This window comes from Miniopterus schreibersii, assembly GCF_964146895.1.
Source record: "Miniopterus schreibersii genome assembly, chromosome: 15".
Taxonomy (NCBI): domain Eukaryota; kingdom Metazoa; phylum Chordata; class Mammalia; order Chiroptera; family Miniopteridae; genus Miniopterus; species Miniopterus schreibersii.
In genome coordinates this window covers 52180466-52205880 of record NC_138115.1, presented here as the reverse complement: position 1 = coordinate 52205880, position 25415 = coordinate 52180466, and the positions used below count along the sequence as shown (strand labels likewise).

Below are 25415 nucleotides of genomic sequence, written 5' to 3'. Positions count from 1 at the left end.
CCTATCCAACCCCAAACTCTAATTACAAAGTTTCAGAAAACGCTGTCTGAAGGCTTCGCCGGCTATGTGACCCCCTTTCCCAGGGCAAGGGCGCGCACCAGATCCACGGCCACGCGTGCCGCACCCTCAGGCGTGTACGCACGGCCCGGGGAACCACCGCGCGTGTCACAGCAAGGGTTAGCGCCCACGCCGCGCCGAGACCCGGCCCCCGGCGCCTCGCCCGCCTCCCGCACGGGCTTTTCCGTCCGTTTGCCTTCCGCTGGGAAAGGCCGTGCGCGTCCCTCCTACGCCGGCCGCAGCCCGTCGCCGCCCAGACAAAAAGCGCAGCGCTGCTCCCCACGGCGGCGGCGGCGGCGGTGGCGGTGGCGGGGCGGCCGGGCCACCCCCGCCCCGCGGCGCGGCGCCTTTGTCGCACGGCCACAGATGGTGCCGGGGCGCGCGGGGCGGGGCGGGGCGGGGCGGGGCGCGGGCGGGGGGAGGGGACCGCGGGGCAGCCAATCGGCGCGCGGCCCATCAGCTGACCGCCTTGCTTACACCAGGTGCACGCCGGCTGCGGAGCACAAAGCGGGGCGCAGCGCGGGCGCAGGCGGCGAGCCCGAGCTGGCGAGGCCCGCGCGCCGCGCCTGCAGCGCCCTGGGCGGGGAGAGGGGCCCGCGCGCCAGCCCGGGCGGTGCCATCGGCCCCGGCGCCTTCCTCCGGACCCGGCCGTACGCTGCCCCGCCCTCTGCACCCCACTTCTCCGACCCTCCTTCCCAACCCTCCGCGGGTCCCCGAGAGCCCGATCGGGCGCAGGCCGGCGCGGCGGCTGCTGGCGGTGTGGCTGCCTCGCCCCCGACCCGCTTCTCCGCCGGAGCCCCGAGGAGTCGGGCGCGCTGCGGGCTGGGAGGCGACGCCGCTCCTCCTCCCCGGTGCCCCCGCGGCCGCCCGGGCTGGTCCGTGCGCCCCCACCCAGCAGCCGCGCCTCGGGTAAGTGCCCTCGCCCCGGGGGCAGCGGCGGGCGCGGTGGGCTGCGGCGAGGGCAGGTCGAGGCAAACTTGGCAGCCCGGCAGCCGAAGGGGTCTGGGAACCCCGGGGTGGGACCGCGGGCCTCAGGGCGACGAGGGGGCGCGGCTCGCCCAGCTGGGGAAAATGACGAAGTCGGGGAACAGGAATCTAGTCACCCCCTTGTCCCCAAAACCCCCACAGCGGTGGAGGAGACCCACAGTCCGCCAGCAAGCCCGGGCAGAAATGGGCCACAGGCGGCGACACTGGGTCTCGGGGGCCCACGCGGGAGGTGCCGCCCGGGGACCCGGGGGAGGGCGGCTACCGGGATGTGAACCGGGAAGGCTGCGGGGCGGGCGCGGGGCGCGGAAAGGGGCCGAGAAGGGAGGGTGGGCTGTGGGGAGAGGGGCGGCGATGTGCCGGCGGCCTGGTGGGTAGAGAGAGGGGCCAGGGGCGCGACTCACGCGGCACCGCGTGTACCCAAGTCCCGCGTCTTTCCGTGGACTCCGCTGCGGGCGGTCTCCGTGGGGCGACACCTCGCCCCCCCGTTCCGAGCTCGGGAGCTGCCGGGGACCGTGAAACACCGGGGAAGGCTCGTGCGCGCCAGGAGCGAGCGCCGCCGGGCTCCCCGCGCGGCCGGGTGGGGAGGGAGCAAAGTTTGCCCGCCCGTGTCCTTTGGGCGGCGTGGAGAGGGGTGTGGGCAGCCTCCGCCGGGCCCAGGGCGGCCCTGCCGGGCGGGCCGGGAGATCCCGCGGCGGAAGGGGCTCCGCGCCCCCGGGACAGGTGCGCAAACCCGCCCCCCCCCCCGGGGACGGCCGCGAGGGAGCTGGATGCGCCAAAGACGGGGCGAGCGGGCGCGGCACCCGCCCGGGGACAGGGGACCTTGCCCGCCCGCTGCCCGCTGCAGCCAGGGCACCGGGCACAGGACCTGCTGGGAGTGAGCGAGTGAGCGAGGGAATGGCCATGACCGGGGTGTGAACAGTTTCCAGGCATTTGAACCACACCGGCTAAGGCCTGGAGTCCAAAACGGGGACCCTTCCCCGAATCTCAGGCCGCCGCCAGCATTTCGGTTCCCAGACCCAGACAATAAAGGAAACGTGGGCTTCTGCCCGGGGGCACGTCTTGCTGACTTGGGGGTTTTTTGCCGGTAGGATTTTCCAAAAGACAATATGTTGTTTTGTTTTGCAATTTGCTTTGGCAGGACTGGACGGTCTAAATAATTAATCTTCCTCGAATATGCTTGTGACTTCATTTTTCAGAGGGAGGAGTGGAAAGTTCAGGAAGGCACTGGGATGGGGCTGGTCTTGAGGGACCGCGGTGCTGCTGGCTCTGGGGCCCTGTGTCCTGATTTGCATGCGAATGTGAGCGAATCCCAGCAGATGTCTGGCCTGCTCCATTCACACGGAGGAATTTGAAAAGACAAGGAGCCTTCAGTTAACAATAGACCTTAAGAAAGGGGAATAAAGGCACAGTGTGCGGGTGCTGGGGAATCCCGAGGCTGGGGGACACCTGATTCGGGAGCCTGGTGGTAGGAACTCGGCACCACTCGGGCTCTCACCTGGCCTGTGCTTCTGCAGCATCCAGGCCCGATGCTCTGAGCCCGGAGCAAAATGTTTACGTGGAGCAGACAGCAGTAACTTTCACCCAAGTCGGCCGGTTGGAGGATTTCGGAATTGACCCCTCAACTTTTAGAGTTTCTTTTATTTTGTTTTTTTCCCTTCTAGTCATTTCACCTCCTGCTCACATTTGTACCTCCCCCTCCTAGGTCCACACTACGGGGCGGGCGAGTCGGGGGTGACCCACCTGGAGATCTCGGGAGCATGTTCAGCATCCCGCCAAAACTGTTTTAGTGGTTGAGGCGCCAAACTTGCAGAACGATGGGCGACGGGGCCGTGGAGCCCCTGCTTACCCGAGAGGTTCTCAGGTCACGGGACAGGACAGTGAGCGGGGAGGGGGTCACGGGATGGGCCCCAAAGCAGGGAGGTTGCCGCCTTGTCTAAGCTCAGCTGACGGCCACAGCGCCGCTCACCCCCTGGCGTCAGGCCACCCATGGGCCCGGGATTACACCCACGGACGTGCCAGCCCGGTGGCCTCATCTTCTGTCCATCCCCAGCCCTGTTGACGGGAAAAAGAACCCATTCACTGAGCAGCATTTGCCCTGGTTTCTATATAGTCACTGAAAGGGGCATTAAAATACAACCAAAAAAAAGAAATAAATAAGACAGCACTGTTTGTAGGACTCAGTGTGGGGGGAGGAGCGGCGGACAACAGCTGTTCCTCTCCTATTTTCCATGTTTCCCTGAGTTATTTTTGCCAGTTCAGTGACTTACACATAAGATGGTATTTCCCCAGGAGGGGAAACATTAATTGAGTCAAATTTAAGTGAGAAAATGTTACAGCTAAGATTACCTTTCTGTCTTTGTGCTGTTGAGAAATCAGAAAGTAACAAATTATTGTATTAAAGTCTCAGGTGACTTTACCCTAGATGCCGTCTTCACTGTGGACTGGAAGGCTGGTGATGAAACACAGTTGCTATTTCCAAGCTGGTCATAAATCTTTGTATTGTCAAGTTATCACTGAGGCAGTCTTGAAACAAACCTGAGGCTTGGCCGAAGCCTCCCGTCGGCGAGAAAGTATCTCTGGCGATCGTCCTGCCCGAGTGAAATCTCTATTTTGTGAGTCTAATGAGATGGAAGATTAGCGCTTATCCCTTGGTAAATAAAAGTCATAAGGTACTTACTAGAAGAAGATCCCTCCGCTAAAGAGAGTCTTAGGCCGGATCCAGCGGCCGACTCTGGCTCTGGACAGTAACACAGGCAGTTCTGGGTGGTGCCTGGGGTTCCCAAAAAGCCAGGGGGCGGCCACCCCCGATCTCTCTCTGGTGAGACCCTGCCAGGGCCAGCTCTTGGCCTGAAGGCTGGAGAAATCACCCCACGTTCTACAGCAGTGACACTGATGGCAACAAACCCCTCAGCTGCTAAAGAAAACCTGCCCCCGTGGGGTTGCACTGCTACTTCCCAAGCCGGTTGGGTATGACCACACATCAGGGAGGCGGAACCTTTTGCCTGCCAAGGGCCATTTGGATATTGATAACATCATTTGTGGGCCATACAAAATTATCAACTTAAAAATTAGCTATGAAAAAAGCTTCTAGATTTATTGAATTTCGAGTCCCGCCTGCAGTTGCCTTGGCAGGGCCAGACCAAATGGCCCGTCGACCAGACATTCCCCACCCCTGACATAAATAATCAGACCCGGAGGCTTTTTATCTCACCATAAATAAGCCATAAATGCAATATGATACATTATAGGACCCGGGTGCCGCTTTTTACTAGACTTTCATCATGGGTTTTACCCGTTATTTTTAAGCTACAAGGTGATAGTTCTCCGAGTGACTCCCTTGAGCACTAATGTAAGGTTGCTCAAGTGTTGTATTTAATTTTTCCAAATTATTATGCTGAACATCTATTTTGGGTGAAGCCAATCTGGAGATAAAGCACATTCCATTTTAGAATCATATGTTGGCTTCTGGGGACAATGGAGGAATCTTTAACTCATGAATAGAGCTTTGATTCATATTTTATTCAGGGTAAAATTATAATTATGGAGATGAAGTCAGGAAAACATGTAGTCTCTTTTGTTTGGGCTCCAAGTGCAGAGTCAAGACAAAAGATGAACCTACGGGTAAAAACTCAAGACCTTAGTGACCCAGGGAGCCACCCATTCTACTCGGCTTCTGAAGTACAGTTGGCTTTTTAGATTTTCTTGTTTTAGCAAAATTATCATTCCCCTGCTTTGTGGATGTGTTACGGGGTGTAGCCTCCTAGTCTCGAAACAGACAAACGCAAAATGAAAGGTTTATTGTCGCCACGATTATAATACATGGCAAGGTGATATAGAATATAGTCCCAGGCTTCACGGCTACCCTATAGAACTGCTGACTATATTTTCAATAATTAAAACACGTTCCCTTTTATGTTACAGTGTTTTTTTGAGAAACAGTATGCAGGCTCACGTATTATCTATTTTACTTTTTGAATATTTTCTAAAGGTCTAGCAAAGGCAGGCTGTGGTTAGCACTGTTATCAGTTATTCGGTGGGTAAGAGCTATTTCCTAGTCAGAGCTGTGTGGTCTTGAGCCAGGTCCTCACCCCCGCGGGCCCGTGGGGTCCGCGTTCCTGCCGTGAGTGGGCGGGAGGGGCTCACCGCCACGGCCAGCGAGGCTCCCGAAGGTCCGCGGGGGCCGCACCCCCAGCACCTCACTCACCCGGACATGTCCCTGGGATGGAACCGTGACACTTGATCCACTGAGCATCGCCCCGGAAGCAAGGAAACGGGCTTCGACGTGCAGAGATGCACCCCAAGGTGCGGCCCCCCTGGCCTGGGGGCCCCTCCAAAGCCACTGCTGCTGCCCCTGAACGTGGGAGGACATTTGGCTCCGAGCTCTGAGGACGGCAAACCGCTCCCGCGGCGGCTCAGTGCCTCGAGTTTACCTCCTAACGGCTCGGGGTCGGGACGCGGCCGGGAAGCCCTGATTAAGATAAATGGGGGGTAATTTTCTGACCCGGCCGCCCCGGCTCGTGTCTGTAACACTGGCAGACGTGTGGGCTCCACGGCTGTCCCTCGCTTGTGTACGAAACAAACGCATCGGTGGCATTTTCTGGTCGCCATGGTTACCTTAGCACTCTGCGCGTGACAGGACATCCTTCCCTGGGAAAGGTTTCTGTGGCAGGTATTTTGTGGACCTGGGAGCAGAGGGCGACTGTTTCGAGTTTGGGGGGAACATGAACGAATCTGTTGTTTTCTGGGGCCACTGTGGCGGTCCTGGGAGGAGAGCCCCCCCCCAGCGGCGCCCAGGAAACAAAGATGACCACGGGGGGACCGTTCCAGCGGCGCCCGACCTCGACAGGAGGGCGCCCCTTCAATACGCGTTTCCGGAGACCCGCTCCTCCTGCCCGGCTGCGCGTGCGAGGTCACGACAGGCGCAGCCGCTGGGGGTCCCCGCGGGAAAAGCCGACCGCGCCGGCACCGGTGTCCGACTCCCCGAGACCCAGGAGGTGAAACTCGGTTTGCAGTGTGAAGCAGTGAGACAGAGAGAGGACCTGCATTTAGGAAAATTTAAAAAGCTGACAGAGAGAAAGACTGTGTGACTGGCTTCACTCCCCTGACGTCCCCCCGGGAAAAACGGGCGCTGGGCCCTGAGGAGCCCCGGCGGCCTGCGTGCCATCTCCCCGCGCCAGCCCATCCGCGTCGGCGCCCACAGCAGCCACTGTGGGTCGTCAGCCCGCCGGAGCCAGGAGGTGCGGGCCCGTCTCCCAGCTCAGACACTGCCGGCGACGGCGATCATGTGGCCTCGCGGATGTCCCGCTGCCCCCCTGGAGCCCACCCCTGTCCGTGGGGGAGGGACCTGGGCACGCAGGTAGATGTCACCACCGCAAAGAATTGGAGCCTGGCCCCAGGTCCCACGATTAAATGGAGAGAGACGGGTCCGGGGCCACGGCCCTCGTGCTCCTTGCAGTCAGGTGACTTTTCTGGTTCCTAATCCCACAGCTAAGAGATTTGTGTTTGTCTCTTTAAAAATTTTCTCCCCCTAATTCGACGATTCGCCAGCACCTTACCTGGACCCTCTGGAGGGAAAGGATTTCACCTGAGACGCAGGAAGCCGCCCTGACCGCGGAGCGCGGGGCCCCCCAGTGCGCACATGCCGAGCGCCAGCCGTCACGGGAGGAACTAAAGCCAGAAGACATCAGCTGGCGTTTTCTTCAGGGTGTCCTTTAAATCCACCGTAAGCACCCGCTTCCATCAGTCACAGATTCTCCTACAAATACTTGCCGAGTGCCCTGTATGGAAACGGCACTCGATCTACCGTGGGGGTCTTCACCCGGGGCTGATTTTGCCCCCTGGGGGCATTTGGCGATGTTTGGAGATATTTTTGTCAGTTTTTGCCACAACTGCGGGTGGGGATGCTCCCGGCTTCAGGGAGTGGAAGCCGGGGAGGGTGCTGAGCCTGCGAACGCCCAGGACAGTCCCCCCGCGACAGGGAGTGACACGGTCTGCAGGCCAGTGGGGCCGGGCTTGAGAAGCCCCGGCCGGCGGTCACCGGCTCTGCCCCCGGTGAGCTCAAGGTCAGCAGGGGTCACGGGAAGGAGACCGGCCAGTGTGGCAAGAGCGCTGTGAGGGCCAGAGGGTGAGCCTTGGACGCGCAGGAGGGGCCTCGTGCGGACGCTGAGGCTCTGAGGACTGTCCCGGCTGATTCGCAGAGCGACTGTCCCCTGGAACGCGAGTGCTCAGCAGGGGACGATTGAGACCTAATCTCATGGCACACAGAGGTGGCTGGGAGACGCAGGCTCCTCAAGGGCCCCGGGAACTCTGCCCCGGGGATGGACGGAGTTGTTCATTCCCGTGGGATGTGACCTGAATTCAGAGCCTGGAGAGGCCGGAGACGAGGCCGGGGAGGGAACCACAGTCAGTAACGAGACATGGGCCGGACAGGCTGCAGAGAGAAGACGGGGACCTGAGACGGCAAAGCGGACAGTGCCTCCTGCTCCAGAGCTTCGGCCTCTGCGGGTCCCGTAACCACGAGGCTCATGAGGCCTGTGGCTCCTGTGGCGCCAGCGTCTCTCGTGTCCTCTCCCTTTGTCAGTCACGAAGCAGCCAGAGCGCAGAGAGGCGCCGCGGGACCTTGGACACGTCATTTCACACACCCTAAGGCTCCGCCGTGAGGAGAGGCTGCCAGCGGCCCCTTCCCGGCGCTGGTGGAATCTGCTGGGTGAGGCCACAGCCCTGGGGGACCTGAGGCCCCCGCTCCCACCGAGGCGCTTCCCAGGCCGGGGAGTCAGACGGGTAATAATGCGACAGAGACTCGGCCTCCGAGCCCTCGGGTCACAAATGGGAACAAGGACCCGCGACGCAGCGATTAAAACGGATCACACGGGGACACTCGGGTCAGGGTCCCAGGCTCCTAAGGATTATCGGGCTCTCTCTCTAATCGCTCATGCTAACCTGACCTTTGGGGGTTAAGAAGGCGTCCTTGCGGACGGCCGGCCGAGGGGCTGCACGGCCGCTCCAGGTCCTGGTCGTCTTCATGATCCTGGGTCTCCCAGAGCGTCCCCCGCACGGGACGGCAGCCCTGTCCTGAGAGCCCCAGGGCGCCCATGGACGCTCCGTGGACTCGCCCGCCCGGCGTGGAGCCGGCCCCCACCTGGATCCCTCCCCGCCCCGGCTGGGGCTGGCTCTGCGCAGTGAGGCCGGCGTGGAAGGTGTAACCCCCGAAGGCCCGTCAGGCGGCTTTGCTGTGTCCCCCGGGGACAGCCTGTCACCCAGCCGACCTCCCCACGTGCTCATAACCCATTTCTCACCTGGGGGCCAGGTGAGACCCGTGGGCCTCCTCAGAGCCGCGTGGAGGGAAAGCACACAGTCCGTGGGCAGACGCCGGTGGGACAGCCCTGCCCGGGCGGGAAGGGAGGCGCCGTCAAAACCGAAGCCTCGGGGGAGTTTCCAAAGGGCCTCGCCCGCGGGATGAGCAGCGGGGGAGAGATGCTTTGGTCGCTAAGAGGAAACCTTACCTGGGGCTCCCACGGCTCGTCCCCAGGGCCCGCCGTGTCCCCGAGACAGCACAGTCGCCGTAGAAGGAAAGATGCCCTTGTGCCCGCCCGGCCTGCCGGGACGTCCCAGGCGCTCACGCACGTGACCTCGCCGGGTCCCCGCCAGGACATTCACACCCATCTCCCAGCTCAGGACACTGAGGCGCGAAGCAGTGAGGCCGCTGGCCGGTGTCGCGCTGGTGTGTGCTCAGGAAGCATCCGTCGGGTGAGGGGGGGCGCTCGCCTGTTCCGCAGGAGGGAGTCTTCCTTCCTGTCTCGTGAAGGGCCGTCCCGCTCTCGGCCGTCGCTGCGGGTGACCGGTGAAGTCTCGGGGCTGGTCAGCGTCGGGCGAGGAGGTGAACTTGGGCCTTTATGACGCGGCACCTGCACCGTTAGAGCCCTGGGCTGTGTCCCTGCCTCTTTAACTGCGGCCATAAAACAAAAGGATTGGCCGAGGTGGGCTCTCCCGGCCCACCCAGCCCTAAAAAGTCTATAATTCCATTATTACGAGGAGGCCACGTGAAATAAAAAGTGATGGGTTTTTTCGTTGTTGTTACTTTCCATTTCTAAATAGAGCTTGGTGTTTTAATTCAACCCGTCATCACTGAATTGTCCTTTAAAATTATACTGGAATTAGAAACCGAGTGTTCTCAAGTTTTGTTTAAGGTCAATAATTTTAAATGGGTGAAAATGCATGACGATGGCCTTCTCCAAACCGTTGCCGTCCTGCTGCGTATTAAGTTACATCGTCACTGTCTAAATTTAGGTGGCTTCTAAAAATTAAAAAGACAGAAGTAAAGCGATGATGAAAAGAGGCACCTACCGTCTTTCATATTTGCAGAGGCAAGTGGGTTGCTGGATCTTACGAAAAGCAGGGGATGGTTTTATAAGAGCCCGGAGCCGCCGGCAATACGGAAAACACTTGAGGTTCACGTCCAAGGACTGTTTCTGCTTTAAGGGACCCGCCCAACAGGCAGGCGAGGCGCCGGCCAGGGTGAGCGCGGCCCGGTGACGGGACTGCGGGCGGCCCGGGCCGGGCAGAGAAGGCACCCGGGCAGGTCTCGGAGGCGGGAAGGGTCCTCCCCAAGCCGCCCGCAGCCTGTGGTCTGGCGAGAGTTCAGGGAGCCTCGGCCTGCTCCCCGGGAACCGCCTCCCGAGTCGCGGGACCCACCGGCGAGGCCGCGCGTGCACACCCCTTGCGCAGTTCCCGGCCGGGCGGGTGGGGGTGACAGTGGCGGGGAGCCGAGGTGGCGTTTCCCTGCCGAGTCCGGGTTTCTGACGGCCGGGGTGTCTGCCGTCCTGGTGCCCACTCAGAGGCAGGCGGGAGGTTCGAAGAGACGGGACTGAGGCTGTGGCCCTGTGTGAAGTCGGGAGTCCCTGTGGCGGCCGCCCGATGGGGGCCTCGGGCGAGCTCTGGATTTGCCCAGACGCGCAGGGACCGTGAGTCGGCCGGTGCTCTGAAAGGACGGGGACGGAGGAACGTCCTGAGCCTCGGCGTTGGCGGGCCCTGCTCTGTGCCCGCTCCCTTCTCTCTCTGACAATAGGCTGAACCCCTAAGTTGCAATTCGCAGCATCACACTTTCTAACCAGAGAGAGCAGGTCTGTCCGGATCCAGCATTTCCCCAGCGCGGATTGGAACCCGGGACACTGTCGGGTTCGCGGCCCAGCAGCCCCCCTCTCTGGACCCCTGTCGCATAAAGAAGCCGTGGGGCCTGGGGCGCGCCCTGGAACGAGGGCCCGCGCCGGGAACGTGCTCCGCGAGTCGTGCTGCTCCGTCGCCACCGTGGGTTCCCAGCGCCAGCACCACCGGCTCGCTTCCTGACCAGGAACCGAACGGCGACCTCCTGGTTCCTAGGCTGAGGCTCAGTCCCGGGGCCACGGCGGCCCTGGTGAAGCCGCGGGTTAGCTGACAGCGCCCGGGCTGCCCGCGGCGACAGGCGCACGCGGGCCTGGGACGGTCTCACCGCCTCCCTCCCGCGTGGCCTGCAGCTGCTTCCGTGGAGATGTCACTCTCGCTCGCGATCCCCGGTGTGTCCTCCGCACTCGGCCCCATCGGCCGGCGTCCCCGCGAAAGAGGTGCCTGGTGTCGAGTGAGCGGGACCCCCCAGGAGACGCAGACGGTGACACATTTCACCAGGGCGCTAATGACGGTGAAGCCTGGTTGTCACCGACGTGTCCCCTGGGGAGGGGTCTGCGTTGTCTCCCTCGGAGGCGACTTCCGCACTGAGTCGCCTGCTGGCCTCCGATCGTCTCTTTCGGCTCCGCCTTTGTATTGACGCCGACTGAACCCACACGCTGTCGCCACTCAGCTGTGGAAGGCGGTGGAGGGGGTGCGTCCCGGTGTTTCCGCGAGACGCAGAGCCGCCCAAACCCCGCTCGCGCCCCCCGGGCCCGGGGCCCCCGCGTCAGGAGCCTGCCCTTCTCCCGGAGCCTCCTGGACCTAAGCCTCCCGCACTCGGCCTTCGCGACAAGAACATCCACGTTTCTCTCCGGGCACAACCTCGCTCCCAGACCCGGGTCTTACATTTCCAAACGCTGGCTGGGTGTCGTCACCCCAAAGATCACGGCATCGCTGGGGGGTCGAGGGGACAGTGGCCGCTGGGCTCCGGAAGGGGCTCCGGCCGGGCAAGGGGACCCGTGTCTTACGCTAAAGCTTATTATTTCAAGTTGCTTAATTTTTCAAGAAAATAATGATCATTCGCTGGTTTTTCCAGCCTCATTTACACATAATTGGAAGTAATAATAGACCATGAGAATCGATCCCTCTCTACGTGAACGTTCCACGTGTAGATTGCGTTGCCTCGAACATAAAACTCTGCAGAAAACTTTCAAGGTGTGTGTGAGGCCTCAGGGGAGAAGATGTCTCTGCAATTTATTCTGAAATTGCTCTTATTAAGAAATAACCTTTTACTCAGCTTTGCTGAGAGACGGCGTTGACTTCGCTTCATTAAAAACATGCCTCCCGAACGTCAAGTTCCAAAGGAGCCCCCGCATCCGATAGGAAACCGGACGCAGAGCAGCGGGAATGACCCCGTAACGGCGCCGGGTTACTTCCCCTTTCAACGGTCACGAATGACGACGCGGGTGTTCAGTTAACGTCATTCTCGTGGCTTTTAATTTAATAAAGCGCCTGAATGGACAAGAGGCGAAGGACGCGCCATGATCTCTAAGCACGCTGGCCCTCGGGCGCAGGCACCGTGTGGTCCCGCAGAGGCCGGGCCGTGTGGTTAAGGACCGTCCCGCTCACGGGCTCGGGTGCGTGGAAGGCGCCCAGGTCGCCCGCCATCCCGGCGCCCTGACCGCTGGTCTCGGGGGCGTCCTAACACGGGGACGCGTGGGCACCAGGGACCATCCACAATGAGGGGCCGTTTCAAATTCAGGGGGGTGGCTTTTGCCTGACTAATTTACCAAAACAATTTAAAAACCTGATTACCAGAAACCCTAATTCACTAGGCGTTTTCCTGCCTGGAGTCCACTTTTAGGAGAAAAGGGAAAATCGGAAGAAAATAAGTTAATAACAAAGACTTTAGATTTGGGGGGGGTAAAAAATTTCCAATATGAGGCCCTTCTCGGGGGGAGAAATGCGTCTTGAAAAATTAACAACAGCCGCCCCCGTCCAAGGCAAGCGGCGGGCGTGGAAGACTGAAGCAAACACTCCCTAGGAGGCCTTCAGCTCCCCGAAACCCCCCGAGCAGGTTCCCCGAGCCCCCCCGTGGCGCCCGAGGAGGTGCTTGGCCTGCGAGGTGCTTTTCCGGCGGGTACACAAGGGCTGAGGGCCTCCGTCCCCCCCGAGGCCCGGGGGACGTCAGGAGGTGGCATCACAAGGGCCCTGCCCCCCCGAGCGGCAAACCTGGGTCGTCCCAGCTCCTCCCCAGGAGCAGCGGGAACGCCGACCGGCCCCTTCAGCTCTGAGCCGTTTGCAAAAGGAGAGCGGCCGCCTCGGCCTCCCCCGGGCGCCGTTCGCGCCGTATCCCCTTTGCTCCGCATCTGCTCCCTGCCCAGTGACACTCGTCCTTAGAGAGACCCGGGGGCCCCAGAACTCAGAGGGGCGACGGGAGCAGGAGGCACAGTGTCATTCGCTCGCCCCCAGTGATGAGGAAAGTCAGGCTCCTTAAATCCCTGTTGGAGCAAAACCGCCGAATAAAAATCATTTAGAAGAGGAGCTCGGAGCCGCGTTTATTTTAAGAGCTCGGGGACAGATGGCTTTATTTTGCTTCTTTAAAAGGATGTCGTTCTGTGGAAATACAATGTGCTCGAGGTCTATCAAGTCGAAGGACGGGCGCTATCTTTCCCGCGAGCGGCAGAACGTTCATGCTGAAGATAACGCGCGTCTCCATGCATCCGTCTCGCGGGGAGGCTTTCACGGCGAAGGGCCGCGTTCCTGGCGTTTCCCCAGGCTCAGACGGAAGCGCTTCGTCCTCTCGCTGGCAGATCCTAGGTAGTCGGATTCGAGAAATGTCCCTCGATCCGAGCTGAAAAGTCTAGGCTCCCACCTGAAGGACGTTGGATGCTTAAATTTTTAAAATAAACCCTCTGTTAAAATGTCAGGTGGTTCATAAAGATTACTACCTGGTTAAAAAATATAACCACAGCCCAGCCGGTGTGGCTCAGTGGCCGAGCGTCACTCTATGAACCTGGAGGTCACGGTGCGATTCGGGGTCAGGGCACGTGCCCGGGTTTTAGGTCCATCCCCAGCGGGGGGCAGCCGGTCAGTGACTCATCACTGATGTTTCTCTCTCTCTCCCTGTCCCTCTCTCTAAAGTCAATAAAAACATTTTAAATATATATATATACATATATATGTGTATATATAAAACCACGATGGTATGGAACTCTCTCTGCGTAAAGAAAACTGCAGTAAATATTCTGAAATGGATGGGAAAACGTTTGCCATTTCCTCGGTGGGACATTATTTTCGCTGTGACCCTGAACTTGACCCGGCCTGGGAACCGCGCCGTGTCCCGTGGTGTCCGTGTGCCACCGCTTCCTCGCCCAGCCCAGCCCTCTGCCGCAGGTCGCTTCGGCCGCTTCCCCGCCTTGGCGCCGCGGCGGATGCTGCAGTGAGCACGGGGCCGCCTGTATCTTTTAAGCAGCATTTACTGGCCTGGTGAAGCCCACGCCCAGCGTGAAAACGCCACGCGGTGCCCGGGAAGGACTTGAAGGGCCGTCAGGAAACCGAGCTTGCCGGGCATGTTGAGGCTGCCAAGCTGAGGATTTCACATTTATTTAACATCTAATCACGGTGCTAATTGCAGGGCAGTTATTTCATATAGACATATGACGAGAGGAAGAGTAAAATAATTTGTAAAAAGACTAAAAGGAATTGATTTCGCGGTAGTTTCTATGTCACTGCTCTTGCCGGTGCTGAACGGAGCTGGAAAGCAGCCTCGCGGTCGCTCCCGGTCTTGTCCCGGCTGCTCTGTCCGCCGCCCGGCGCAGCGACGTGAGGACCCAGCTGCGCAAGCAGCTCATTTCTGATAAAGAAGGGGGGGGGGGCTTTCTTGATCCTGCAAGTGATTTAAGTGGGAAAATTTTTTTCGTGGTCCTACCCTATTTGCCTGTCGTGCACTCTGAGGTTTAAAGGGGTTTGAAGGACTTGGGTGCAAGACTCTCTGGTGAATGACTCTGAAAATACCGGCCGGAAAGTGATTTGGGCCTGGGGCTGAGACTGTCCATGAATAAGCCCTAGTCCTGCTTTCGAGGTCCTAGGAGGAGCTTCAGAGATCAAGTTTGCAAGTTTCCTTTAAAACTAAGGAAACGTGTCCCGGGGGCACCTGCGCTCCTGGCAGGCAGAGGAGCGGTGCCCAGGCCGTCACTGCGCTGCGTCAAGCTCAGTCATTGGGAGGAGTTGGTGTTGCCTCCACGGGCGTAAATGCTCCCTGCTGGCCAATCTGCATCGTATTCTACTTCCCCTACGTCACTGACGACCGTTCGTCCCATTCAAAGTCGGGGTCTGATCCTGCAGCGTGTGGGGGGCGCTTAGGGCGAGGGCTTTGGTGCCAGGCTGCCCGGCGCGGATCCCGCCCCACCACCCGCGAGGCGGCTCCCGAGAGGCTGGCTGAGGCCACCCTGCCGGTGACGGAGGGAAGGGGGTGGGGGGTGCCCTGGTCTTGGTACGTTAGGGCATTTACACCACCAAGCACAGGGAGAATTTTTGAGACTTTGTTAATTAATTAAAATAATAACAAATTCAAGAAGAAAATAAAATTAGGGACAATCAGTTTTTTCTCCGGGGACCAGGAAAACCGACACAGAAATGGGAAGCGGTCATTTGAGGACACGCTGAATTCGGGTTTCGTTCTGTCCCTTGGCAGCGAAGGGGCCGCCTCAGGTCACCCGGGGGGCCTCCCAGGCCTGCCTCCCTCTAGAAGGAGCCTTCCGAGAGCAAGGGGTGTCAGGTGAATTTCTGTGCATTTAATGCTCTTTTAAAAAGCACGGAAGACGATCCTTCAGAGCAAAGCTGCACACTGTGTAACAGACCGAGTCTCCAATGAGAGGTTTGCACAGATGGGCTACTGGCCAAGAACATGTTAAAACTTCTATCTAACCACCTAGTTATCAAACACTCGCAGCAGCTAATGAGCATTATGGGTGATATTATTACTGTTTTCCTGTAATTCAGACGTTGCAAACCGGCCACAGGCCATAAAAAGCTTTAGAAAGCAGATGGCTTTTGTTCGGCTGCTCGGCTGCACTTTTCGCGTGGATGGGGGGTGGTTTGGGCGTGGATTGGGGAGTGCACCCCAGCTTCTCACGTGACTGTGCTGGACTCGGCTGACCTCGCCCACCCCAACCCCCGACGCATTGCAGTGTGAGGCCCTCGGCACAGTCCAGCTCCAGGCCAACATCTTCCTAACACAGGGGGCGGGAAGGGGCCTCATCACGCCGAGAAGGGGCATCGTGGCTCCGGGAAGGGCCGGAGCACCACGTTGCCGCACTAGGGGAGCCGCCTGCCAGGGTGACCTCCTGAGGCTCCTTTTGGCCTGGGGAGCTGTGACCTTTCCCCTCAACCTACTCACTCTCAGGTCACTAAACTAGGACACAAAGTTTCTAGACGTGACATTCAGAGCCCCTCCCCCGGCGCCCTCGTGTGGCCACGCGGCCCCCTCGGCCGGCTCGCCCATGAGCGACGGGAGCTCCCAGGAGCAGCGCCTCACGCGGCGGAGCCTCCGCAGCTCCGTGGGCCCGTGCGGGGGGTGCACTGTGTGGTTTTCCCCGGCGCTGGGAGCCCCGCAGCCCTTCCTCCCAGGCGCACCCTCCTGCGGTCAGTGAGAGGCCTCTCTGGGCCGATCGCTCTGGGTAACGTGCGAACAGGAGCATCCTTTTGGAAAATGGTTGGAGAGTAAAATGTCAGACTCAGAAAGGGTCCAGGGCCAGACAGAAGGGCAGGACACCGGTGTCTTTAAAAATAGTTCCTGCAGAGTCTGCAAGACCTTCTCTCCCTCCCAACGGAAGTAAAGCAAACCCTCCGCAAAGAGCCGGCTGCCTTCTCTTGGGCTCCCCCCGCCCCAGCCACCGGCACTGTCAGAAGGTCTCCGGCCAGGCTTTTCAAACGCGGGGCCCCCGACACCACAAAGGATGCTGTCCCTCGATGTCCACCACCCACTCCCTCTTGTCAGCACCCACACGGAGCCTCAGGTCCAGGAGGAGGCGTCGGCCCTGTGAATAGGATTAGCTGACACCTGCAGGCCCTGCCCTGTGCCAGGCCCGGCGCCAAGGCTCCCACCGAACATCTTGTGCGAGTTCTCACCACCCTTGCGAAGTAGGCGTCATGATCTCCGTTTTCTAAAAACAGAGACTGACCTCAGACGGGAAGCTCTGATACCTCTCAAGGTCGCACAACCGAATCGGACACCAGGTCCATCTCTCCAGAAGCCAGACTCCACTCCGCTCTCACCTCCGGCCTCAAAGCGCTCGCAGGCCTGCGAGTCTGACACCCGCCGTGTCCCTGCCGCAGGCGTCTGCTCAGCCCTGGGGGGGGGGGGGCCACGGGGTGGTGTCCCCGCCCCCTCCCCCCCCATGTTTCGAGGGAGGATCTGTAAAGAGACAATGCATTTTTATTTTTTTATTTATTTTTATTTTTATATATCTTTATTGATTTCAGAGAGAGGAAAGGAGAGGGAGAGAGAGAGACAGAAACATCAATGATGAGAGAGTCATTGATCAAGCCCACAACCCGGGCATGTGCCCTGACCGGGAATCGAACCCCGATCGCCTGGATCCTAGGTCGACGCTCAACCGCTGAGCCACGCCCGGCCGGGCGAGACAACGCATTTTTAAATAGAAGGAAAGCTGACTCAAACAAAGTAAACATTTCCCCATTATTCAAGCCATTTCCAAAAGAAAATACGTAAATTTCAATGCTGCCTTAGCCCTGGATGTACTTGGGAACCCACAGAACTAAAAAATGATTCTTCTAACCATTAGGTACATGGTGTGAATTTGACCAGCAAAGAAAGTACAGAAAATTGGCACATGTCCTAAGAAAGTATCTTTCTTCATATTTGGGGGTTGGGGGGGTGAAGTGTTAGCTGTGACTACGGCGTTGTTAATTTGATGATATTAATTTCCAGGTTGGAGGTTTGTTTGTCATAATTTGACTGCCTGCCCAGCATTTTAATTTCGCCACGGCGCAGCGTTTGGTCTCTGATTTTTTAACACTATTCATCCCAATAATGCTGGTTGAAGATACCGTGGAAGCGGTAAACAATAAAAGTGACGACTTTTTCCTTTTTCCGGGTCCCTGCCATCCTGCCATGCCCCGGGGTCTTCGAGAGAGTTGCTGATTCATTACCTCCCCGGGGCCCCGCAAGGTGAGAGTGAATTTAATGGCAAACTTGACGAGCATCCAGAGGTTTCAGTAAGTGTCTCAGGGCTCACTCTGTGCTGGACTCGCTCCCAGGTTCTGGCTGCAAACTTTCAGGTGGATTATTTTATTACATCATCAAAACTTTCGTCTGTAAAGGACGTACACTTCGCCTTCCTTTTAGCTGTGGAAACTGAGGCCCGGGGCTTACGTGGTTTGTGCAGGTAACGCAACAGCAAGCGAAGAGGTCGGAGTCCGAAAGCAGATGCCAGGGTCCCAGCTGGGAGCTGTCTGGTTTTCACTGTAACTAAATGTTGTTGGGATTGCTTATTTCTTTCTCCCAGTTCCATAGAGCTTGTTTTCAATGTTTTTATTCCTTTGAGAAAGAGCGAGAGAGAGAGAAACATCCATGTGAGAGAGAAACATCGACCCGCTGCCTCCTGCAGGCCCCCTACTGGGGATCGAGCCCGCAACCCGGGCACGTGCCCCGACCGGGAATCGGACCGGTGACCTTTCTGTGCACAGGAGGACACTCAGCCAACTGAGCCACACCAGCCAGGGCCCAGCTCCACCAGAACTAGATGCATGAGGATCCTGCCAAATACGGTGGTTCTGTTAAACATCCCATCTGACCTGATTACCTGGGGAAACGGGGCTCGGTGGTGCCAAGTTCGCCGACGGTGAGGACCATGCAGTGCATCGCCTTTGGAATTTTATACTCAGAGCAGAGCGTCCCAACTATATCTTGTTGGGAAACCTAATGGTATAATTATTTGCCGGCCTGTTTGAACTGTGACCCTCGCCAGTCCTGGGCCCTCCGAGCCACGGTTTGTTATTTAGGGGACTGTGTGCGGAGCGTCACCTGGTGATCAGCAGGACACGGTCTCTCACATCTGACCGGCTTGGTCCAGGCAGCCTGAGGAGGGAACAATATCACTTTGGGAAAGGAAGAATGGCAGAAAACAGATGACGTATTAATTAAAATATAAACAATGAAAAACAAACTTTGAGTCTTCAATACACTGCTTTTGACTTTTTTTTTTATTTCTTGGTGCCGTAAATATATGTAGTTTCTAAAGTCACTTTTGTGGGTTTCTCTGAGTGTTTCTATGAGGTGTGAGTGTGCGTGTGTGTGATTTTACCCAATTTAACTGTAAAAGTGGCAACAAGTTTAGCGTAGAATATAGTGGGATATAGTAAAAGCTTGTTGGGTCATTTGGAACTTCCTGCTGCTAGGTTTGCCAGGGATTCTGCCCTTTCCCTAGAGCGAAGCGAGGCTAGGCGGCGGGCGGCATCCGGAGCCGACATCACATCTGCCCTGATCTAATTTCCAGGCGCAGCGGCCGAGCGACCGGCGCCGAGAGCCGCGGGCACCCCGGGACGGACGGGCGCCGCTGAGAGATCCCTCGGCGCTTCCCGCCTCCTGAAAGCTCCAGAAAACCACCCCTCCGGGCTCAGGGCCCCCCTCCCCTGAGGCTTCGCTCGCATGTCCACGGCTCCCGCCCGCAGGCCCGCGGGTCGCCCGAGGGAGCCCGCCCGGCGCTGACGTGCGAGCAGCATGGCCAGGATGGGCCTGGCGCTCGCGGCCTCCCGCCTGCTGCTGGGCCTGCTGCTGGCCCCGCTTTCCGGGCGCCCCCTGCAGAGCGGCGCCTGCCCGCAGCTGTGCGTGTGCGAGGTCCGGCCCTGGTTCACCCCGCAGTCCACCTACAGGGAGGCCAGCACGGTGGACTGCAACGACCTGCGCCTCACCCGCATCCCCGGCAACCTGTCCAGCGACACGCAGGTGCTGCTCCTGCAGAGCAACAGCATCGCCCGGACAGCGGACGAGCTGCAGCAGCTCTTCAACCTCACCGAGCTCGACTTCTCGCAGAACAACTTCAGCAGCATCCGGGAGGTGGGGCTGGCCAACCTGTCGCAGCTCACCACCCTGCACCTGGAGGAGAACCAGATCGCCGAGATGACGGACGGCTGCCTGCGGGGCCTCAGCAGCCTGCAGGAGCTCTACATCAACCACAACCAGATCAGCGCCATCTCCGCGCGCGCCTTCGCCGGCCTGCACAACCTCCTGCGGCTGCACCTGAACTCCAACAGGCTGAAGGTGATCGACAGCCGCTGGTTCGACGCCACGCCCAACCTGGAGATCCTCATGATCGGCGAGAACCCTGTGATCGGGATCCTGGACATGAACTTCCGGCCCCTCGCCAACCTGAGGAGCTTGGTCCTGGCGGGGATGTACCTCACCGACGTCCCCGGGAACGCCCTGGTGGGCCTGGACAGCCTCGAGAGCCTGTCGTTTTACGACAACAGGCTGGTCAGGGTGCCCCAGCCGGCCCTGCAGAAAGTCCCAAATTTGAAATTCTTAGACCTGAACAAGAACCCCATCCACAAAATCCAGGAGGGGGACTTCAGGAACATGCTCCGGCTGAAAGAGCTGGGGCTCAACAACATGGGCGAGCTGGTGTCCGTGGACCGCTACGCGCTGGACAACCTGCCCGAGCTCACCAAGCTGGAAGCCACCAACAACCCCAAGCTCTCCTACATCCACCGCCTGGCCTTCCGAAGCGTCCCCGCCCTGGAGAGCCTGATGCTCAACAACAACGCCCTGAACGCCGTCTACCAGAAGACGGTGGAGTCGCTGCCCAACCTGCGCGAGATCAGCATCCACAGCAACCCGCTGCGGTGCGACTGTGTCATCCGCTGGGTGGCCTCCAACAAGACAAGCATCCGCTTCATGGAGCCTCTGTCCATGTTCTGCGCCACACCGCCCGAGCACCGGGGGCAGCAGGTGAAGGAGGTCCTGGTCCAGGACTCGGGCGACCGGTGCCTCCCCATGATCGCGCACGACACCTTCCCGAGCCACCTGAACGCGGAGGTCGGCGCCACGGTCCTCCTGGACTGTCGGGCGATGGCCGAGCCAGAGCCCGAAATCTACTGGGTCACCCCCCTCGGGAACGAGGTAACTGCGGAAACGCCGTCCGACAGGTACAAGCTGAGCAGCGAAGGCACCTTGGAAATCTCTAACATACGAACCGAAGACTCGGGGAGATACACCTGCGTCGCGCAGAACGCCGAAGGGGCGGACACACGCGTGGCGACCGTCAAGGTGAACGGGACCCTCCTGGATGGGGCCCAGGTGCTCAAAATATACGTGAAGCAGACGGAATCCCACTCCATTTTGGTCTCCTGGAAAGTGAACCCCAACGCGATGACGTCGAACCTGAAGTGGTCGTCGGCCACCATGAAGATCGACAACCCGCACATCACCTACACGGCCCGGGTGCCCGTGGACGTCCACGAGTACAACCTCACGCACCTGCAGCCCTCCACCGACTACGAGGTGTGCCTCACCGTGTCCAGCATCCACCAGCAGACCCAGAAGTCGTGCGTCAACGTCACCACCAAGACCGCGGCCTTCGCGCTGGACATCTCCGACCAGGAGGCCAGCACGGCCCTGGCCGCCGTCATGGGGTCCGTGTTCGCCGTCGTCAGCCTGGCCTCCACGGCCGTGTACGTCGCGAGAAGGTTTAAGAGGAAAAATTACCACCATTCCTTAAAAAAGTACATGCAGAAGACGTCCTCGATCCCCCTGAACGAGCTGTATCCCCCGCTCATCAACCTCTGGGAAGGTGACAGTGACAAAGACAAAGACGGGTCGGCGGAGACCAAGCCCACGCAGGTGGACACGTCCAGAAGCTACTACATGTGGTGACTCGGCGGTTTCGCTTCGGGCAGCAAGGAGCACAAAGACGTTTTTGCTTTTGTTCTGCAAAGGTAACAGGTGGGAGACTTTTGTATTTTTGACTTGGCTGGCTCGTGGCGGAGCGGCGAGGACGGGTGGATGTTTCGGATTTTTTTAGTATAGCGTCTCGCAAGCGTCTGACACGGCCGACGGCGGGCCCAGGCTTCCGGTGTGTGTTTGCTTTTTTAATTCTTATCATTATTAGGATGATTATTATATGATGATGATGATTTTGTTTTAGTTGTCGTGCTAAACCCCATAATGCTGTTCTAACTACCGTGCTCCGTAAAACGACCAATGACAGGTTGGGGTCCCCGCGCTTTCCCCAGGAGCGTGACCCCCTCCTCTTCTGAAGCCATCGGCAGGAAGCCCCGTGTCCTCTAAAGAGCTGGTGGTGGCAGCATCGAACCTCCGCAGCCGTCGGCCTCGGGACCCGGCCTCGAGCGCCGAGGCGAGACGTGGTGCCCGCGCTGGGTGACGTTGGCTGACTTCACTGTAACGTTGTATCAACTGGACGGAACGTTTGCCTTCGAACAATGACTTTTCTTTTTTGTAATAGTTTAAAACAAAGGCTTAGAACAAGCTAACAGGCAATAGAAACATGTATATCAGGTTTTTTTAATGTAACAAACTCCACGTTACTTGTTACCTTCTTTTTATCTTTAGTAGACACTTTTAAAAGGAAAGACAATGATTTTTGTTGTGTTTCACTCACCAACATGTGGTGTATAATGAAGACAGAACTATAATAAATTAGTTTTGTTCTGATTTTTTAGAACACTGGCAATAATGTATCATTTATAGCTCTTGCTGGCGGTGCGGTGATATTTTTTTCACACCCCTGAAACCAACCACCAAAATAAACCAGCTGCAGCGCGATGCTGTAGCCCTTCAAACGCTCTCCTCTACTCCCAATTTTTCCTAAGATCCTCCCCCTACCTCCAGCAGAATTTCCACTTTTCTTTAAAGGGCACAGTCCTCGTGTTGGGTTTCTAGAGTGGCCATAACAAAACGCCACACACCGGGTGGCCTCGACAGCAGGAATTTATTTGGGGACAGCTCTGGAGGCTGGATTTGGAGGCAAGGGGTCAGTGAGGTTGGCTCCCTCTTAGGCTTCTCCCCTTGGCTTGTGGATGCCCGTCTTCTCCCTGTGCCTCACGTGGTACCCCGTGTCTTCATGGTGTCCCTGTGTCTTCACGTGGTTTCCCTGTGTCCTCACGTGGTTTCCCTGTGTGTGTCTGTGTCCTAATCTCTTCTTATAAGGACACCTGTCATATCAGACTAGGGCCCACCCTAACGCCTTACTTTTAACTTAATTACCTCTTTAAAAGTCCTATCTCCAAATACAGTCACATTCTGAGGTTCTGAGGTTAGGACTTCATCCTATAAATTTGGGGGACACACACTTAGCCTCTAACCGTCCCACCTGGGAGGCTGGCTCGGAGGCACAGTCAGGAAGCCAGCGGCCTCGTGGGCACTGTGTGGGGCACATTCTTCACGGTGACGTACAGGACAAGTCCTGCTGACGGCCAGGTGGTGCCTGCACCCGAGGGCCTCATCAGGGCTGAGATAAATGAATGGTGGAGAAACCGTCACAGACCAGTGAGCTCGACACCCTTCCTCAGATGGAGAAACTGAGACCAGGGAGAGAGAGCCACTTGGCCAAGCTCTCCCACCCTTGGGTGGAGGAGCTGAGACTAGAACTCAGGTCTCCTGGGTGTCAGAAATGGGAAGACTTGAGCTTTCCCCCAGATTGCCCTGCCCTGCGTCAGGATAACGGCCCGACCTCCTTCATCCAGGGCGCCCAGGATGGCTAAGCGACGGTCAGACAGAGCTCACTCACGAGAGCCTGGCTTCAGCTGCCACGACACGTGGGGAGGGCCCTCTGCGCTCGGCCCGCCCCGCCTGGAGCCGTGTGCTGAGCAGAGCCCGGCAGCACCTCCCCAGCCCGTTTTTACTCTTCTGGAAAACAGGCATTTTGTTTTCAAAACAGAGGGGACATCATCTTTTCCCTGCCGTCCTGTGCGGAGCCCTATGGCCAGGCGGACGTCATCCATCGTCATCTTTCCAAACGCGAGCGCCTGCTTCGCGCGGTCACTTCGAACGGGGCCCTGAAGGAGACTGGTAACTACCACGGAGGGGAGAGACTCGGCTCCGAAATACAGAATCCCCAGAACCAGCTTAAACTCAGCTATAAAATCATCCCGCACGCCCCCTAATCTCCCAGGCTCAGAGCTCAGAGGCTCCTGGGCGCTCCCCTCACGCGCTTCCTGCAGAATTTCAATTAGGATGAAACCGGGGTTTCTGAGAGGCTCAGACGCGGAGCCAGGGAAGCCCTTTCACGCCCGCAGAGCGCAGCTCCTGGGGCCTTTCCTCCTGGGAAGGAAGAGCCCCTGGTCCCGGCTCCTCCTGCCGGACTCTGAGAACTTACCTCCACCGGCGATGGGCTTATTGGGACGTATCACTTCCTAAGACAGTTCTCAGTTACGGATATTCTTGACTTTCAGGCAAAATTTGAATGTTATAAATAAAGTTCCACATCATCTTACATTTTTAAAAATCCTTGAGGAAGTATTCATGAGCATTTGCTGGGTGCCGGGCAGGGTCTCAGGTGGATGCATTTACCATTTGGGGCCAAGCAGCGTGCTCAGGGTACCACCTCCTCCCAGAAAGGGGGGACCCCTCCAGATGGCGGCCACCCAAGTGGAGTCCAGGAGAGCGCCCTTGACTCGATGCCCAGGGGGCGCCCAGGGAGGAGGGCATTCAGGCTGGAGCAGAGGCAGGGCCGCCTCTGGGGGCATTTGGAGGGGAGGTGACCAAAGGGCCTCAGAGAAGAGGAATGAAGCTCGGAGCCTGTCAGGGAGGGAAGAGAGAGGAAAGAGACCTGAGAATGTAAATTACGGGGCACTTGCCACAGGAATCAGTTCAGCTGCGGGACCAGGGAGAGAGGTTGTAAAAACGGCAACTCCTGTGAGCCTGTCGGGGGTTCTGGGCGCGATGGCGAGCCCATTATATGCGTAATTCCACTGAACCTTCAAACAACCCCAGAGGGAGGCCCCGCCGTTCCCTCCGTTTTCCATTTGAGAAACCGTTTTCCATTTGAGGCTTACAAGGGCTGAGCAACTCGCCAAGGTCACCCAAGGGCGGGATCGGGCAGTTAATTCCAGACTCTGGGCTGTGACCACAGCTCGGGCCTGAGATCCAAATAGTGAGGACACTGCCAGGCGGGTGGGACTGCCTGAGACGGCCCATCGGACTCCGAGGGTGCTGGGGGCCAGGGACGGGCTCTGGACAGTGCGAATTGCCTCAGCGCTGCCTTCAGGACAAAGGCATCGATGGCCACGGAACAATTATCCAAAATACATACACACAGGAGGCCTGCCCGGAATTCACACAGAAAGCCAAAGAAGACACAGCTTTCGAGAACAAAGGCTGAGGCTGGTGTCAGCTGCCCTAAAGGACCGAAGCAACTGATAAGAGAGCCCCCCCCACCCCCGTCCCCGGCTCCGCTCCCTGGGCAGCCGTGGCACCGGAATGACGGAGGCTGCAGGGACAGGTCCCCAGGTCCTTACGGCTGTTGGAAGGTTTAACACAGTGACTGCCTCCTTTTTGAAAGCTGGACAGGAGCAAAAATCAATCACCCCACCGGCCGGGGATTATCTGGGGCAAATGGTTGAGCCCGACACATATCCCCACGACCCACACCAACGCTCCACCGTCGGTGCTGGGAGCTGTCCAGCTTCTCAAATTTGACATCAAACTTGTGGGCCTTTTACAGCAACTTAACACAATAAAATGTGAGAGTTTGTCACCAGAAAAATAGCGAGATACACAAATTACCGTGCAAACCTACAAAGAATCCACGTTCTGAACTAACTACCCATTGCATCACCGCCGGGTCCCTACGCTGACACTCCTTAAGGCGTCCCCATCGATACGTGAGAGACCCAGTGTTAGAGACCGCGTGTCAGCTTATTTACTTGTCCGTAACTGGTATCCTTAAAACCACATTTCCTCCCAGCCAGTGTGGCTCAGTGGCTGAGCGTCGACCCATGAACCAGGGGGTCACGGGTTCGATGCCTGGTCGGGGCACAGGCCCGGGTTGTGGGCTCGATCCCCAGCAGGGGGCACACAGGAGGCAGCCGATGGATGACGCTTCTCTCCCCTCGGTGTTCCTGTCTCTCTATCCCCCCTTCCTCTCTCTCTAAAAATCAATAAAACACAATAAAACCACATTTATGGGAAATCGCCTACCTAGTTATTGGAATTCAGAAGCTCATGGGCGAAAGTGTCTTGGCCAATGAGG

The 25415-nt window shown here is 58.3% G+C and overlaps 1 protein-coding gene across 1 annotated transcript; it reads left to right on the top strand.

Annotated features, from left to right (window-relative positions):
- The first annotated feature begins 742 nt into the window (after window positions 1-742).
- On the top strand, window positions 743-22005 carry LRRN1 (leucine rich repeat neuronal 1). Its single transcript, XM_081159927.1, has 2 exons — window positions 743-966; window positions 18705-22005. The coding sequence occupies exon 2, from the start codon at window positions 18929-18931 to the stop codon at window positions 21077-21079; it is 2151 nt and encodes a 716-aa protein (XP_081016053.1). The 5' UTR covers window positions 743-966; window positions 18705-18928; the 3' UTR covers window positions 21080-22005.
- The last annotated feature ends 3410 nt before the right edge of the window (window positions 22006-25415 follow it).